General features: G+C 44.6%; 1 protein-coding gene across 1 annotated transcript in view; it reads right to left on the reverse strand.

Annotated features, from left to right (window-relative positions):
- Positions 1 to 248: 248 nt before the first annotated feature.
- SLC16A2 (solute carrier family 16 member 2) overlaps positions 249 to 18,970 on the reverse strand; it is a 148,535-nt gene continuing 129,813 nt past the window's right edge. Inside the window, exons 3-6 of the mRNA XM_084869652.1 lie at positions 15,900 to 16,350; positions 14,797 to 14,940; positions 11,355 to 11,583; positions 249 to 9,852 (exon numbers count right to left, since the gene is read on the reverse strand). Of these exons, the coding sequence (XP_084725778.1) occupies positions 9,632 to 9,852; positions 11,355 to 11,583; positions 14,797 to 14,940; positions 15,900 to 16,350 (1,045 nt within the window). The 3' untranslated portion in view covers positions 249 to 9,631. The remainder of the gene's footprint in view (positions 9,853 to 11,354; positions 11,584 to 14,796; positions 14,941 to 15,899; positions 16,351 to 18,970) is intronic.

Consider the following 18,970-nt stretch of genomic DNA (forward strand, 5'->3'; position numbering starts at 1 on the left):
GGAGTCATCAGTGTGATGCCAGAGGGTTCATCAAACCCAAACAAAATGAGATTCTGTGAAGGGTGGGCTCTGCAGAGGAATGGTGATATTGGTAGGGCATGGACAGGAAAAATGGCCCCTACCCTAGAGCCAAACAGCTCAGTCTCTCCTGGATTCTTCCCAGACCTCCCTGATAGCCTGAGATGAACAGGCAAGGGCAGCCTGCAGTGGAGAAGGTGGCGCTAGTGTATCTCTTTTTTTGGCGGGGGGGGGGTGGGTGGGAGAGGGGGGCCAGGCTGTACCTGTCAGGCTCACGGGAAGCAAGAGAATGGCCCCTGCTCCTGAGCCTCACAACTCATTTTCTGATACCCCCTGAGACTACCTGAACATCTGCATCAGGGGTCCAGGCAGCTGACTCCTCTATAGCGCCTGAGCTTGGCAGGATGGGGCCACAGGTAGACAGGAGGTTTTTGACTATTGCATTCCCCAAGGTTGATGCCATATGGAGAGGAGTAATTGACCCAAGAAAGGTGATATCTGTGAGCACTATGGGATAGGGACTCATCACAAGGACCCTGGTAGTTGTCTCTTGAGCTCTATCTTGGGAGGCATACAATACAGTCCCTCTCACAACTCCAGTCTGCTCCTAGCCACCCTCCCTCTGCTGGAGACAGGGTGAGTGGTTGTGAATGAGATTTTGTGTGCTGACACTATAAGAGGGTACCTGGGTTTCTATCATACTCTTATCCCTCCCTAGAACACAGGATCCCTGCTGATTTTCACGGCCAGATGTGATATGGGCACCTCTTTCCAGTTCTGGTGCTCTGGGCTGAGGAGCCTAGCACTGTCAAAAAAATATGCATGTATAGTAATTAGGACTTCATTCCTCCATGTTTTCTTCCCTTATCTTACTGTTATTGTCCTGAAACCTTATTTTAGAAAATTGATAAAGTAATATGTTGCATGTGTCTTACTCTTGGATATATCTAAGCCCTTCTGCACATCTAAATTTAGATGGAGTTGGTCAAATGAGGGAACATCTGGTTATGCCTTTTTAAAAATAGTTTTCTGTAGGAACTGTTAGCATGTTGTTATTGAAGTGTGGAGTTGTAACTGTGTGGACTATGGACAGTCAACAATATATACTTAAAAGTTGCACTATTGCAAAACAGGTGTATTATCCAGGTACTTGTACACTATTTTTTTGTACTGCTGGTCCTGTACCAGAAACATTTTCTTTTATTGTTACTTGCTTTTTAAACTTTGTTTAGCCACTTAAAGAAAATCTGCTTATGGCACAATTTGCCTCAAATCCATTCCAAGTTGTATGTTTGTTTTCCAATAAAAAATTACCCAACTGTTAAAATTGTTTTTTATTGATTTCCGAGAAGAAGGGAGAGAAGCAGAGAGATAGAAACAGAAATGATGAGAGAGAATCATTAATCAGCTGCCTCCTGCATGCCCGCTACTGGGGATCAAGCCTGCAACCCATGCATGTGCCCTTGACCAGAATCAAACCCAGGATCCTTCAGTTTGCAGGCCAACATTCTATCTACTGAGCCAATCCAGCTAGGGCAGCATTGTAGCATTGTTATTTTTTTTAATACAAGTTGACATTTTCCTGGTTTAGTTATGACATCCTGGCGTGACAAATGATTTTTTATTGAAACCTGGATATTTTTAGTAGTACGTAATGGGTCTTATTTATAATCTTCTATTTTAGTAGGCCCCCTCTGACAACATGCCAGTGGGAGAAAGGGTGAACTACCTCATTACTAATTCAAGGTAGAAGTCTCTACTAGGCCTCTGTTGACCCCCAGGTAGTGAGAGGCTCCTAATTACTGCATTGTGGGGGGTGGGGCTTTAGAAACATCACTACATTTCCTCTGATACCACCAGGGCTTCAAGAAACAGGGAACATATATTATTATTCTCCACATGTTCTGCCTGACTAGGGTGGAAATCTAGGCTTAATACTTGGCTTTATGTGACAACACAATGGTGATAGAGGGAAGAGGTGCATGATGAAAATGAAAAATGAAGGCTCCTTGCTCGCTGGGATGGGGGTTAGGTCATGTTTGATTTTCCCCCCTTAGTATTTAACTGAAGTAGAATGGTTATTGTGTAAAAGTTTCTGTATTTTTAGGCTGTCCCTTTTGATATTCTTTAGTTATAAAGAGAAATATTTTCTTGGGATTTTTACATTAATTTCCATTGGCATTTCTGTTTTCTTGACTTCTCCAGCCTGTCTGGGATATATAAGAAAAACGAAACCTAGAGCACTCACCTTAGGTTCTGGGGTTCCTAACTGGTCTGCCTTCTTATCTCAACATTTCAGAGTCTTCTTAGTTTTGTTTTATATGTAATATTTAGCACTTTTATCTGTTCTTCATAAGAGGAATGGAAAAATCAGTCCCAGAAATTTTAGGGGACTTTGAGGTGCCTCTGTGACTGCCTCAAAGTCACAGAATGCAATGTGAAACTATTGGATCTGAAGTTTTCCAAAATTTCATTGGGTCTTTGATTTCTTCGCAGTAGCACAGCTCTTAACTGTGTTGAGCAAGGATTGTGAAGAAAGAACTCAGTTGACTAGAAAAAAGGGAATTAAGGTAAGTTAAAGTAGTCTCTTTGATCTGTCAATATAATGTTTAAAGTACTCCTGAAGTTCATTAGTTACAGCTGTTTACAGAGTTACTGAATGGGAACTAGCTTTGTCCAGAACTTGACTTTCCATGAAACTTCACTCTACTTGCATTCCAGACCCTGCCATTGTGGTTAACAGGTGAGTTTGAACCTTGGAAGATTTGATTTGGACTCTTAAAGCTAATCTCCTGAAGGAAAGGTTTAGGCTAGTACTTGTTGAGATCTGGGAATTTAGAGCCCACACAACAAGATAGTACTAAGGGGTGGGGACTGTTAAAAGAAACCAAGCTCCCCTGCAGATAGAGGGAAATTCAACTGGGGACAGGGCAGATGAGGATGGTAATCACCACAGTTGCTGAGAGGAAAATAGAGCACAAGTCCACTCCATTGAGATGTGTGGGCAGGGATTTAGGCATGTTCACCAATTTTTCTTTCTCCAAGTGCTGCCTTGGGAGTTCCCCTACACTTAATTGCATGTATTTGTTACTCTTCCCCTTCTCTCTGTAGCTTGAAAAATCACTGTCATATAGAAGAGAGGGAGCCTCTGAGCTAGCTGTGTAGATCACATAGACACACGAATCTTTTTCTTTTTCTTTTTTTTCTTTTTTTTTTTCAATGAAAGGAGGGCCTCGCAAGAATTGTTCCTCACATACCCAATAACCAGCCTATACAAAAGGCACTTTGATGGCCTCTGGGCATCAAGCAAGGCCCTGGAAACTAACTCTTACTGATGATAATGCTATTGAGTAATGAGAGAAGTACTGAGGGAGTAAGGCAGAGAACAGCTTATTTTGGAGTTTTACCTCCATTTTGAGGCAGAGAGGAACCCAGAAGATAATTCCCTATACTCCCAGGGAAAGACAGATCAGAGACTCCTGATTATTCTTCCATATTCCTCCTTCCCCAGCTCCCATTGAAGAGGCTGAGGTGGGTGGGTGGGTGGTACACAAGGACTCTGGTTCAGCTTCTGTTGCCTTCCATGCCTCCATCTTGTGACTATTGTGCTAGTCAGTAGCAAGAGCTTTGCTTGTGGGAGTAAGGGGCAGAGGGGCCCTAGGCAGCAGGTGCTGAGTCCAGGAGGAGCAAGAAAGCTTTCTGAGAAGTCATGGAAGAAAGAGAAATTCACTTACTTTCCTATTTTCTGTGAGGTGGACCAGAAAGAGCCTTGGAGAAGAGGTTTGTAACCTGGCATTCAGTTCCCCCTGGGCCTCACTTTCCCAATGTGTAAAACAGGCATAAGAGCAGTACCTGCATGGGCAGGGGAGAGGACGAGGTTTATGAGAGCACCTGTGAACTACAAATTGCCCACCCAAAGGTGAGAGTACCTGTTATCATTGAAGGAGGCCTCTGTGTCCAGATACACTGGGGGTTATGTTCATGGAGCTGAAGAATGAAGAGAGTGTGTCTGTGCACAGATATGGGAGTGGTGAGAGGCTAATGAGGAGGCAGGTAGCTGGAAGATCTGACTGACAGAGGGAAACTGGCCTTTGTAAGGCTTTAAGGCATAAGTATTGGCAAGGCTGGATCCCCCATAAGACTCCACCTTGGGAGAGGGAGGTGTATACAGGTGTGTGTGAGAAGGGAGTAGAAATGCTTCCCTGGCCCCCTCTCTCCTTCATCTCACTTAGGCAACCTGCTTAAGAAAGGCTGGTGGAGTAGACTGGAGGAGTATTAGGTGTGGAGCAAATTGAGGAGGGTGGGTCTTAGAGACAATCTGGTCCTTCCTACCAGGAATGGTAAGAAATCCCCCTGGTTCACCTTTGTGAACATAGAGCAACTGGTGGGTGGGATCTGGGGACTGCATGGTGGGGGAGTGTACCTGAGCTGGGAGCTCCCACCAGTGTGGTTGCCTCTGGAGTGCTGGGACAGCTTTTATGCAGACTGGGGTGGGGAGAGGTTGATGGGTGGGCCAATGCTTGGGCAGAAGCAGTTCTACTGTACTGAGCTGCGTGGAGGAGGCTGTCCAGCAGGCCCAGCCTAGGGTTGGAGATTGGAGAGCAGGCAGAGGATGATGGCTGCTCTGACTCAAGCATTTCCTGGAGGTGGTTCTGGCCCCCAGAACCCTCACCCAGCTGGCCTCCTACCTGAAATCACTTAGGACCTCCGCTAGCTGCAGCCTTGAGACCTTGGGGCCAAATCTGGTAGGGAGTCCAGCCAGATGCCCTTGAGGCTCCAGATGAAGCGTGAAGTGGGGGGCAGCGATGCTGCAGTCCCTAGTGGTAGTGGCATACCTAGGGCAGTGGGGGTGGGGGAGCGAGGAGCAGCTGAGCCCTGGACAGAGGGCAGTTGCTGTCTGTCCATCATGCTCTGTAGACAGTTGTGTGCACCTGGGGCTGGGCCCTCCCACCTTTCTTCTCTCCCCCTTCCCCTGAGCCAAAAAGCTGGCCATCCTGGGCAGGCCTAGTTCCAGTTTGAGTAGCAGGGACAGATGCATCTCTGTAGTGGTCTCTGGGTTTTTACCCCTCCCCGACAGGGAAATGAATGGAGGGCCATGAAAGGGCTGGAACTGTCACCCTCCTTGACCAAGGTGACCCGATACCATTGACAGGATGGGGGCAGCAGCCACGACCTTGTTCCCCGCCCCATCTCCCAGCTACATCTCCATCCCCAGGCATTTCCTGAGTGTGGGGTATGTATGGGCCCTGGTGGAAAATGGTATCCCTTAGCACCACATCACTGGATTCCGAGGCCCAGTTGTTGTGAGGGCAGTGTAGGGTGGGTGTGAAATGGAAAGAAGACTCATGGTCGCTTCATGCCTCCCTAGCCCCTATCTCTTGGGCAGGACCACGATCTATGGTGGGACCTAGGGAGCATGGAGGTGCTGGCAGTCTACCTCTCAGGCCTGGGCAGAAGCGCAGCTGGGCTCAGCTATGCCCTTCCCTCCTCCATCTGGACATGGCTTGAACACTTAGTAAATTTGAGCTATTGGCTAATTTTATCCCGCTTCAGCTCAGCAAGAAACCCACATTGAAGAGTACATAGTTCTTGCAAGTGGCTCTTGCCCCCTGGAGGCCAGTTGTGGGGTGATGAGAGAAAAATGCTGTGGTCTTGGTCCAAGAAGGGGCGTGGTGGGTCAAATGGGCTGAGTCCACATGATCAGGGCCGCTGGAGTCCAGAAGAGGAAAAAGTGTCTTGGTAATAATATAGTAGGAATTCCTCCTTGTGTTCTCTTTGTTTTCTCATTCTCTGTTCCTATCATTTTTTGAAATTCATGGGTTCTAGCAGAGTGAAACCACAAAGTAGGTCCATAGAAAATATTGCTGAAATGACTTTAAAACTAGGCATGCAACTCTGCCTTTGGTGACCACTAGAGAGAGCTGAAAGGCAGGAATCTAAAAACTCTGGAGTCTCCTCTTCATATCAGCTTATTAGAATTTCAGAATTTGTTTCCTGCTGTGGTTCAAACCAATGCCTACCCTATCTCGGTACTAGTTGTCAGACAACAGGATTTGTTGGGGGCACCTGTAACCCCTATCACCAGGCCTTCTCTGCTCCTGTGATGTGGGAGGGAGCTGCTGGCTGCATCTTCAGATGTGAAAAGGACCCAAGGAAAGAATATGCTCATAAAAATTATGGGACTCCACAACTTTGAAATCTAATGATCCTGAGTGATCAAACACAGTTTGGAGTCCTAGGACTACTGTGGGGAGGGACTAAAGGGCAAGCCACGTTGGGTTACAGAGCCTGGGGCCAGGCAGGATAGAGTAATTAGTCTCAGTGAGAGGCGATAGAGACTGCCATCCTAAGGATGTCTGCACTGAGTCAGGAGAGAACCCATCAATGGCTAAGAGCTTGGTGGTAAACCAAGAGCTTAGTTTCCTCTCCCAAAGGAAAATAGTCCCTTCTTTGCCTCTCTTCTGCCCAATGTGTGAACTTTATTTGTGCCTTTGGGTTTTGGAGGGTGAAAGGGCATTAGGTGGGACCAACTTTCCAAGGCCAAGCCTGCATGAATGAGGTCTGGAGTGCTTGGGAAGAGAGAACACCAAAATTATGTATTAGTTTGGAATGAGAATAATCATGAAAAGATTGGGTATGCTAAAAGTCGGACTTGGCTCATCAGATTTTATTTTTGCTCAAAGCTGTTCTTGCTGACACTCATGGAAATGGTCCCACTACATAGTTGTTGAATGAAATGGGTAAATCAGTTTCCCCTCCCAGGGTTAGTTTCCTCATTTGTAAAATGAAGGGCTTTGGTCTGAACTGGAAGTTATTTACCATAGTTCAAATCTCAACCTGCTTTGTCAATGATGAACTATGTGAACCTATAGTCCTTTCCTATCTCTAGGCCTTAGTGTCCTCACTTCTATTTAAGGCAGAGAATAGACCTGGGAGACTCTAATTTTACTCCCAGTTTGTTGCATTGTATGTCTTTTCTGCTTCACAGTCAATATCTCTGTCCTGCCTGGCTGTGTAATCCAGGTTTACCAGACCCTTCAGCAGTAATAAGGGAGAGTAAAAGGGTCTTAAAATGAATTATTTCTAAGTTCTTGCTAATTTTCAATATTGCATATTTATAAGAAGGTGGTGGCTTTGGCAGGGCCTCTTCTCCAACTCAGCCACTCTCCATGTTTTCATTTTGTGAAGTAACCACTTTTCCACTTCAGAGCTCCCTTAAAGATCCAATCCTGAACAGTCCACCCTACTTCAAACCCCTATGTATCTCACAGAGAGTATAGACCCTGGCATAAATTTGATTTGAAATGAGATTTCAGTTCTGAAATCAAACTTCCTGCTGTTAGCCACCTTAAAACCATTTCACCCTTGTACGCAACTTACATACCAAAGCTAGATTTTTAGTTGTTTATTTTGTTCCAAACCTTTTGAGGATTTAATGTTCCAGGTCTTAAGCTCCCAAATTTTGTCCATTTTCCTAGACTTGACTATGGATTCATCCTACCCTAAGCATTAATACTATGCTGCTTTCACCAACCAACATTCTCTCCATAAGCACACAAGCCCACACATGCACGTGCTCATGTGTGGAAGAATTGACACCCTACCATGTTATGTGACACCTGATAAGTTAGATTTTGGACCTGTGAATGACTTTCCTTCATCTGAAGAGAAGTGAATGGTAGCCAGATTTTTAAGAGCTATTCACACCAGGTGCAATAAAGGAGGCCTTGTAGAATTTCCCACAAGCGATTTGGTGTTGGGAGGGGCAGGAGGAATGGAAGCAGGGACTTTGTTGATCCAACATTTTCAGTGGTCTCTCCTGGGAATTACAAGGCTCATCCTGTTCCACTGCTGTTTGAACTGATAGGATAGTAATTAAGCCCCTTCCTACCCACAGAGCCAAGAATCCAGTGTGTTTTCCTTTGAGTAATTGACAAGAGCTGAACTGGGAACAGTGGAAGGGGATCAAGACTTTAGCATTCATTGAGGCCATCAGAAACCAACAATGCCCCAGCTGCCTATTTGTAATGTAAAAACTCATGGTTAGGGTTCACTGTCTTCTTTGGAGTCCCCAAACAGCAATCTCATCCTCCTGGCCCTGGCTTGAGGTGGCAAGTTACCATTAGGTCCAAGTGACAGTCAAAGATGCCTCGCAAGAAGATGAGAAAATATTTAGGTAATAGGAATACAACAGACCAAGGCCCAGAATAGGGAGAAAGGGATGTAAAGAGGCTGAGTGAGGAGAGAGGTTGAGCTCCCAATGAGGTGAGTTGTGAATGCTCCTCAGCAAAATTGTTGCCCAGAGTCTGAGTATAGGGAATCATCTGGCACCTATTTTAGAGAGGTGAAGGTAGTCCAGAGTCAACTTTTCCTAGCAACTTTAATGCTCACTAATCAGAGTGGTCCAGTATGCACAGCATGAGGGACATATTGGTTGGTAAAGGCTAGCAAGGTTTCAGTTTATTAAAGGAAACTGTCCAATTCTTTGTGTAGCTGCTGCCTCTACCTTTTGGGGATCCAGGTTAGGAATTGGACTTTTCCTAAAACAGTCCCTTTCCTGGCCTAGCCCAGGTGGAAATATAGACCTGTCATGAATAATGATAGAAGAGTTGGTACTTCTGCAGATTGAGTTGCCTCTCCCCATTCTGTACCCTCTCCCTGTCATCAGTCCTCTGATGACTGCTGAGAGGAAAGGGATTGCTTCACATTTTAACATACAAGAATGGGGAGATTGAGAGGGCCTGCAGGTTAAGTATTGGCTTGGGGAATCTATAAAAATCAGTGATGTTGTTTAAGGCCCCTTCCCTATTAATATGTGATATTCTTCCAGTCTATGATTATAGCAGCTTTACCCAAAAAGTGAGCTGTGGCTCAGCCCGTGATGAGTGTGACTATTAGGGAGGAGCTAGACCAAGGTAAGTCTAATTGGCTCAAGCTCTGAGTCCCTCTTTTAAGCACCTGTGTGTCTATGACAGTCATAAAAAGAAATAGAGAGGAAAGAAAAATTAGGAGGAAGTATAGGGGAAAGAAGGAATCAGACTGTTAACCAATCAGATGATGGTGAGACACTTGTAAACTAACAGCACCCACAGTTCTTGGGAAGTCATAGACTCTGAGGCTAAATAAGGCTCATTGTTCCATTTTACTCTCTGCTCTTCCTCCAGTCCCCTTCACCAGCAGCTTCTAAGGTCAGATGGCAAGAAGCTCCTCAGCACACAGAGGTTTGGGTCTTCTCACCAGGCTCCTGGGGATACAATAGCACCTTTCACAGTTGCTTCTAGTGGATGACTAACAGGCTTGGGATAAGAGGTCCCATGCTCCCCATCCCCCAAGTGTTAGAAGATATAGGGAGAGGTTCCAAAAGTCAGGGGATAATTCCAAGCTTTCCTAGATCATTGAAAGAGAATAACCCTGGAAAATTTAAAGACATTCATGAAGAGAATTTGATTAATGAGTTTGGAATACCTGGAGCTTTAGCTCCAAAGAGATGGTGGCTGAAATGCCGTGTGCACAGGTTTGGGAACAAGTGTGCTGGTGGCAAAAATATAAATGCTGAGCAGGGTGGGTAAAGGAAAGGGGTTGGAGAGGAGCACACAATCACAAGGAAGAGGCATTAGATTGGTTCCTCAGGGGTGGGGGAGCCCGGCAGCAGCTCCCCAATGGGATCTGGGTCAGGGGCCAACATCTTGTCCTTGCTGGAATCCCTTTGCTCTTCCTTGAACATCCTTTGATGCATCAGAGGGACAAAGAAGAGGATTACAGCTCCAATTATTGGGGGCACACCAGCAAAGTAGAAGGCCACATGGTAGTCCCCAAAACAGTTTCGAAGGAGGCCTGAAACAGTTAAGAGAGAAAAATCATGATCAGCTTTGCCCTACTGCCCAAAGGTGTTCTCTGTCTCTTGTAGAGGCCATGATGATACCTATCCAGAGAATTTTGACCTGAACTGCTTTGACCCAAGGGATACTTCTACTTGTAAGAAATTAACCTCTATTACAAAAGCAGGTGACTCCTCAAGTACTGGAGCTGCAGGTCCTTGAGGCTAAGGCTCATTATGAAAGAAGCTAATGAAATGTATCTTAAAGTTCTCCATATTTGACTTTCATGAAGCTACAACTAACTTCTACTAGTCACTCCTAGGTATGGAGTTAATTTAAAAGAGGAAATCTACTTTAAAAGAACTCCACAGAATATGGTTAAGCCTTGTCTTGATTCACAGTGATATAACCTCCCATCCCCAACTTGGGCTAGAGTGTTCTTGTGGAACAATTCAGCAAAGTTCTTATTTGTCCTTTCTCGTAAGTTTCCTTTTGCCCAAAGAGGAAGCTCTATGTGTGTCCTTCCTTCCAGTTGCAGATATGGTTGGTCCCTCTGGGTTCCTCTGAGTTATGAATACTATGGATGTGTTTGGCATGAGATGCTAGGCCTCTTCTGCTCATCTTCAGGAGGTAATGTGAGCCACCACATAGGAGGAATGAGCCCAGAAACACTACTGGGATCAGGGGCTGGGTAAAGGCTTCCCTTGCCCAGTGGGCAGTATGGCTGTGGCACAAAGGCCTGAGTGGAAGCTTTGCCACTGTTACACAGCATGACCTTAAGATATCTTGCACAGAATTTGTGTTCAAGGAATATTTGTTGAGTTAGCCCAGTTGACCAGCCTAGGAACAGCTAGCCCATTAATTAATATTTTTCATAAATCTGAAAGAAAGGAAATTAAGTTCTTTTTCCATTGGTTTTCCTTGTTTCCTGGGATAGCAACAATGCCATTCTTAGAGAGCGGAGAAACTGGGAGTTATGAAAGATAGAAATCCAATACTTTTCTTGCTGCCTTCTGAAAGTGACCCTCACTAGTCCAGTCCTGGGATGCTATCTTAATCAAATATCTTCTATAGTATCAGTTCAGAAGTCAGTAGAGGAGGAGTGGGGTGTCTTTAAGTAAAACCAGGGCCCACCTTCTTTTTTCTTCCTGCCTAGCTACCTTGCAAATAATTACTTGCCTGTGAAGAAAAAAGAGGATACTAGACCAATAGAATGGTCAAGAAGGCCAAACCCATTTCTCTCTATACCCTCTTGGAAACATGCATGCTGTCTACAATATAACTCCACTGAAACAGATATATAGCCATGAAAAGCTTATTGCTCAAAATGAATTAATGCACATATACTATGCTTAGTCTCTTTCACCAATAATGGTATGGGGTTTCATGCACTCTGACAAGGCTGCTAAAACAGAGACTAAGAGGAAGGGGAACTTTAAGTAGAAGTATTTAGGAAAGTGAGGACCCAAGAAAGACAGGCCTCCCCCACTCTTACCCTCCTTGTAATATCAGCCTCACCTGCAATGGGGGGCCCAGCAATCATTGGCAGGGCCATCATGCCCAGGAGGTAGCCAATGGCCTGCGAGGCCTGCATTGGGCCCACCAGTTCAAATGCAATGGGGGCCATGATGGTGATGAAGAAGCCATCGCAAAGGCCCAGGAAGAGGCAGACAACGATGAGGCCTCCGAAGCCCCTGCATAGGGGAATCATCATGGACATCAGGCCCAAGAGCAGGAAGGAGATGACCTAGAGGAGCAAGGGCCTGAGGTCGGTCATGTTATGCTTGCCAGTTAAGATCACATAGAAAATCATACCTTTTTCAGACTTCATTCCTACCATTTATAAAATGGGGCAGCAGGTTGTCAACAGAGAGAACAGTTCGACTAAATAGTTACTCCTACATTCAAAGATTCAAAGTTTTTAAGAGAGCTCCTATTTAACTGCAAGTCTATGTTGTTGCTGTCAATATGGTTGTTAGGTTAATCAGTTGGTTTTTAGAGAGGATAAAAAATGTCCTGGCCATGCCATCTGAGGAAATCTCTAGGTTGGGGGACTTTAGAACTTTTCCCAGACTGTATATTTAGGCAGAATCTAGGAATAAGAAACCAGAAACCCCAGGTTCTTCTCTGGTAGATTCATGAACAATTGTAAGATAATACTAGACCTACCTATCAATATACAAGCCATATTGGTTGGCAATTAAGAGTAAGTACCATTATATAACACAAAGGACCAAATTAACTGATTTTATTCTCCTTTAATTACTATTATATCTAACTGCCTCTTAACATCCTCAGTGAGGCCCTGCCAAACAAGGTTTGGAAATTAAAAATATTGGAACTGAGAATCAGCCCCCAACAATTGGCTCAAAGTTAGGCTGATCTTCAAGTTGTCAGCATTTGCTTTCTAATAGACTTGACACCAGACACATGTACCAGTCTTCTGCAAAAGTTGGAACCACAAGGTCTAGTGTATGGCACTTCAGAACACTTGAAGCTATGTATACACTCCTTTTCCCTCCCAGTCCAGTACCCAGGTAGAAAGAAGGGGAGCAAAATCCTGTGATGGAGTATCTTGAGTAACTTAAGAGAAAGAAGTTTATATATTGTCTTGTGCTCTTAACCTGAGACAACAGCAAGATGAGTTTGGACAAGTCACTTTCCCTCTCTGGGCCTCAGTTCCTCATTTATGAAATGGGGGGGGGGTTGATTGTTTCAGCTACAATGCTCTAAAATTGCTTGATATTACTCTAAGTGATAAAGTGGGTCAAGTAAAAGTGGAAAGGGAGAGAGAGGTGGGTGGACAGAGGAAGTAGTCAGCAGAAGCACTGGCCCTAAACCTAGTCCTGCTTCTGACTATCTACTGCCTCTGCTTCCATTGGAACTACATCTGCACAATAGAAAGCAAAAGCTGCTCAGACCCTACCTCTCTCCTAGGGACTGTGGTGACAACTGAGCTATACTAGCTAGGCAAGGGTACTTACTGCCTCTCATCAAGGTAAAATCTAGGCCCAGTGCTAGTTTACCCTGATTTTCACTAACCTTTGGCATCTTAGAGCTTCTGATACTCACAGGAAAGACATGCAGGGCTGTCATGTAGAAGAGGCTGGAAAAGCCACACATACTACCATGTAAAAATATACCCAGATAAGTCACTTGCTTATATTTTCACAGAATTCAGAATTTCATAACTGGTTTATCTTAATTATAGGCTTTTGGTTTGACCTTGGCCAATTTTTTTTTTAATCATCTGGGGACTTGGCTTTGCTTTCCATCACTTAAAGTGGAATATGAAACATAGGAGTTCAGCTCTGCCACTACTATCTAAGTCATTTCCTCATTTTCTCCATCAGTATGAGAAATTGGACTGGATGAATCATAAGGGCACCCCTTGCTCTGACAAAGCATATTAACCAGTTCTGGCAAACCTAACAGAGTTAAATATAACTGGAAACCTTGTCCAGGACATCTGATGGTATTTAGGCAAAGACTTGGGTCTGTAAGAAGACAAAGAAATCCCTGCTATGAGTGTAATTGGGGCCCTTTGAAAATGATTTTAGGGCTTCCTCAGGAGAGTCAGAACTCGACCACTTCCTGATGGTGATAACATGTTTTCTGTGACTGCCATCACCCCTCCACAAGGTTTCACACTTATGCACCTTCTAGTAAACCCAGCTACAGGATAAAAAGGCATGAACTACATCATAAAGGCAATATTGCTATAGACAAAGATAGACAGCTTGAGCAGTAGTCTGTATTCCAACCAGACCAGAGCCCAGTTCACACAGAAAATGGCCTCTTGAACATCCATGAGGCTACTTGCCACAATATGAGGCTATTTGTGTCACTGTCAGAAGCATTAAAAACTTGTATGGCTGTAACATTTTTTTTTTGACTTCTCAAAGCTTGGTTACGCCTAGATTTTTTTAAAATCCTCACCTGTGAGGTGAGATAGGAAAAACAATAATTATTCTCATTGCACAAATAAAGAAAGTGAGGCTTGGAGAAGGGGAGTGATATGGCCTATTTTGGTATTTTTTGTGTGTGTGTCAATCAAAAGGATGGCATTTAGGCCCTGGCTGGGTAGCTCAGTTTGTTACAGCATCGTCCTGATACACCAAGGTTGCGGGTTTGATCTCCAGTCAGGGCACATACAAGAATCAACCAATGAATAAGTAAGTGGAATAACAAATCTATCTCTTTTCCTCTCTCTCTAAGTCAATCAATAAATAAAAAGGAGAATGACATTTAATAGCTAGGGCTTGGTGCCAAGTATCTCTGGAAGTATAAGAGGTGATAGGCCTGTGCCTAACATAGGGGAGAGATATATTGGGCCTAGAGCCTAGAGGAGAGAGACACAGATGCCCAAGATCCTCCAAGAGAGTGTAGATCACTCTTCACTGGGGGCAACATCTAACCTGGCCTCACTTTCCCTCTTTCAGATGAGAGAGCCATTATTAATAAATGTTTCCTTGAAAATGTTCTTCAAGTTCCATTTATATTGTTCTCCATCTTTTTTTAAAATATATATTTTATTGATTTATTAAAGAGAGGAACAGAGAGTTATAAACATCCATGAGAGAGTAACATCAATCAGCTGCCTCCTGCACACCCCCTCCTGAGTATGTGCCCGCAACCAAGGTATATGCCCTTGACCAGAACTGAATCTGAGACCTTTCAGTCCACAGGCTGATGCTCTATCCACTGAGTCAAACTAGTTAGGGCTGTTCTCCATCTTGATGAAAGAGTCAGAACAGGGATGATTGTATTCATTTGAAAGCAAGGGAAACTGAGGGTCAGGTAATTTTATTGACTTTTCCATGTTGTACAAGCTGATGTCAGAGCTGAGGCCCAGTGTACAGCAATGATTCAACCTACCATTTTATCCTAAAAAATGGGGATAGCCTGATATCTGTGGCAAAGTGTTATTCCCCACAATGTATAAGGTGGCCACACTTACCTGCAAGTAGATCTTCTTAAGTCCAGGAATGGAATCACTGATACGGCCTGATACAAGGCGCCCGAGGCCTGAGGTAGCCCCAATACACACCAAGAGCACCCAGGTCTGCTTGATTTCCAAGAACTCCTCTTCCACATACTTCATCTGAAAAGCATATCACAGACCCCCCCAGGAAAGGAGAAAGAAGAGAAGCTGGCTGATTAACTTCTTGGCATATCCAGAACTCTCAACTGCTTACTTCTCTGGACCATGGCAAGAACTTCCTTCCTTCTAGTCCCAGCTTGGGCAAATTCCTTGGCTGCTTCTAAGAGCTTAAAAGGCTGCATATCCCCTGGCTCTCTAGATTCTGGGCTTTTTGAACAATAGCTGAGGGGAGTGGATATCTCCAAGTCCTAGAAGGACCGAATACATCCTTAACAAGTGAGAAAATCAATGGTTTTTCTATAACCTCCCCATTCCCTGACCCAGAACTGACAGACTGGGGAAATAGTAGGTCACCAGGGGAGAAAGATCCACCAATTTTTCAAGTAACGCTTCTAAAAGTGTGTTTTAAGAAACATGAGGTCTATGGAAGATAACTGGACTACAAGTGACAGTTCTTTGACCATATAAGTTGGGTGGATGCTGGTTAAACAAAACTGAAGGATTTATTTACTGCTGGTATTTTTGGTGCCCTTAAAAGATTGCTATACAATACAAAGCTGAAGCGAGCTAATATATGTTATTCCTTAACAAAATTATTTAACCACAGACCAGCATTCCATAGAACACACTTTTAGAACATCCTATCCTTGAGTCATCTGGGCCAGTCTCCTGAATTCTAGTGATGCTTATCTTCTCCTGAAAATCTATCTCGACTTATCTGTGGGAGAAACCACAGGCATGGACCTTTCCCTAAGGAATTCCCCCTATTTCCCATTGAGATCTTCCCTCAACTTGTGTTCTTTTCCACTCTGAGTCTCTCCAACTACTGTTTGTCTTTTTTCTCCAAAAGTCTCAGTTCTTCCCTTTCAATGTCCTTCCCCCTTCCCCTCTGTACTTCAGGCAGATTAAGGGCAGATTCTTGGGACAAAATAGGGTGGGTCCACCCTGGTATTCCTTACCAGGTGTACATAGGGAACGAAGTAACCAAGGGCAGCAGCAGCAATCCCAAAGGCCCAGATGCGGTAGGTACGTTGGCGGAACACTCGCATGTTGAAGTACTTCCTGAGTTGAGTCAGAAAGCATTGGCATAGGGTGTGGACACCTCTCTTGCTTGGGGTGTCTTGAGAGCTGGGCAGGAGGGGCCGGTAGGTGAGGGAAAGCAGCGTAAGAATAAACATGAAGGTACTCAGCACCTGGAAGGTTTGGGCAAGCTTTATCTTAGCCCCCAGCATTTTGATGAGAAGGGGGAAGGATATGGAGAAGATGCTACTCCCAGCAGACACTACACCATTGGCCAGACCCAGGCGACGTTGGAAGTAGTGGCCCAGGATGACGAGAGATGGCTGAAAGGCGAAGGAACAGCCACAACCAAAGAGAATCCCATAGGTGAAGTAACGCAGGCTTAGTGAGCTGTGGGAGAAACACCAAAAGCTATCCTCAGTAGCCTGACCAGAAAATCCACCTGCCCCTTTCCCTTCACCCTCCTGAGATCTGAATCCCCCACCATTGACCCACAGCCCCACTTAACACTGACCCTCAGAAAGACAAAGGACAGGACCTTCTGGTTCTCATTTTGCAGGTAGGGAGACAGACGTTCAGAGAAGTAAATTAATTTACCCAAAGTTGCATAGTGGGGTCAGAAAAGCTTGGACTTGACTCCAGGTCTGTGTGATTCTATTTTCAGTCATAGCACCCAATCAAAAAAGATTGTTCAAAAACAAAGTCAAAACCAGCCTATGCAAAGGCTGGATGATGGGGCTACAAGGAATGCTAATGACTTAAAATAGTTTACCCACTGCTCACCTAGATAGTGTGGTAGGCTGGTAGCCAAAGCTTTATCCAAATAACCAAGGTCTGTAAAGACCCAAGATCCTAGAAGGTTGGGACCCTCCATAGGACTCTTCAGTGTCTTTCTCCATGCTCAGAACCCTTAATATTTCAAAGAATCGCTAGTGGCTTCCTGAGAGACAGCCCATCCTGAACCCTGCCCAAAATCTGAATATCCCAAGACCCTCTACTCCAGGTCCTAGATGATCTGCATGGGGATCCTGAGGTAAGAAAAAGTCCCTTTAATTTTCAGAGCCTGGCTCCTGTCTCTAGACATAGTATGAATTAGCTTCCCAGAGTAGCCTGGCTGCTTGATGGGAAATGGAGACTCAAAAAAGTCATGGGTCTCACAAAGTAACACATATTCTGACTTAAAATTCTTAAGCCCTGTGATGGTCATAAGCCTCTCTCATCAGGGAAAAGGCCATGTGAAGTTTAGCTTGGCCAGCTATCTGCACCCCTCCCCAACAAATATTGGCACAACCTAGCGAGGAATCTTGTCAGTTTTTTTAGCCTCCACATATTGTACAATAGTTTTTATCTGACAATTTAATTACCTAATATGGTATTCTCCATGGTCAGGCAGTTCCTCCCCATGGATGTCAATCCTTATACTAAAGGACTGTGCCTATGCTGTAGAGATGATGTGGTGTTAGCATGCATGATTCCAACCACAGCTATTATTACCAATGCTTTCCATCTGTTTGCATTCACCAGGTATGAACAAAGGCTTTGATTTCAAAAGGGTTGCCTCCACTTGGAATACATAGGTAGACCAACTGCTCCTCTTTTGTCATATTCCTTGAGTCTTGCTTCCATGTGATTCTATCAATAGGTATGCATTGGGATGGTCTGGGCAAGGGGTCTTGTCTAAGTGATTGGAGTTAGTTAGACCTTCAGAGTTAAGGACACTGGGCGAAAAGCATGAGGTTCAGTCCAGGATGCTATCTGATAGATCTATTTCTAGCTGTGCCCAAGGCAGGAGGCCCTAAATAAGCTTGCCAAGTCCTACCTCTCCCTGCCTGCATTCCTCTCCACCTCACACCATCCAAAGGAACTCAGAGCCCTAATTCAGACAACAGGAAGAATGACTTGGAACACTAGCCACAAATAGAACCATTTTTCCACTGGATATGAAGCCATCCAGAATATTTCTTGGCTATGAAGATGTTCTTACAGAAAAGGCAAAAGGGTTTGGGGGAGGGGCTTAGGGGCTGGAGAACAGAATGCCTACTCCAATGTGCCTAAAGAAGAGTGCCAGAAGAAAATACATCTGAGCTCCTTCCCTTTCTGTAACAGCTTATGTGAATTGGAAGGGAAATGGGATCTGTATGTTGCTAATTTGTTTACACTTTGCTATGCTAGGCCTTAAAAAACAGGCCTCTGTTGTGTAGTGCCGAGACTGGAGCTACTTCTGAGGCCTCAATTCTTCCTCAGAAGGAGCCAGACACCAGCTTGTTGAGGGCAAATGAGGCCAACCACTAGAGCAGTTCCAAAAGGGCTTGGAGCTGCTTCTCTGGGAGGGATGAGCAGGTTCCAGGTAGGACATGATTTTCCCCTCTGTCTGAACTAGATGGGATGGTGCCAAGAAACCACTGCAGGACAGATCCAAACTCTGCTGCAGGGTAGGCTGGACAGCCAGAAATGCTTAAGTCATTAAGCTGGCTCATCCTCAAAAAGCCCCATTGTGGCAGAACAGGATTATCATTCTTTGATGTGAGTGGAACCCTAGGTCTAGAGAACATAACCATGATCCTACTCTGGGGAGCCAAACTCAGAAAGCAAATCTCTAAGTTAACTGTATCTTCAGGACAGCATCTTTCTACACAAGCTCAGCAGATTGCAAGTAGGAGGTACAATAACTTCCAAAGTGGCTTTGGTAGAAAGTTAATGAAATTCTTTAGGAATCCCATATTTCTCAGTCTGTGGTGAAGGGTTTTCAGTTCTCCACTCAACTGCAGATATACTTTTGCAGGTCTGGTAGAAAGGAAATTGAAAATGAACCTGTAGCTTGCTCCTTGACTGACACTACTATGTTCTGCCAATGGAACCAGTGGGACCAAAATTTTACTCTAACTTCTGCCTAGCTGGGTAGCTAGCTAGGTGCTGGGTTTGTACCTCAGTGGGGGATGCTGCTAAATATTCATTTTTATGCCCAAAACATGAATCTTATCTGTCCCAAACCATCTAAGCATTTGCAGCC

Source organism: Pipistrellus hanaki, assembly GCF_964339955.1.
Source record: "Pipistrellus hanaki genome assembly, chromosome: X".
Lineage (NCBI taxonomy): Eukaryota > Metazoa > Chordata > Mammalia > Chiroptera > Vespertilionidae > Pipistrellus > Pipistrellus hanaki.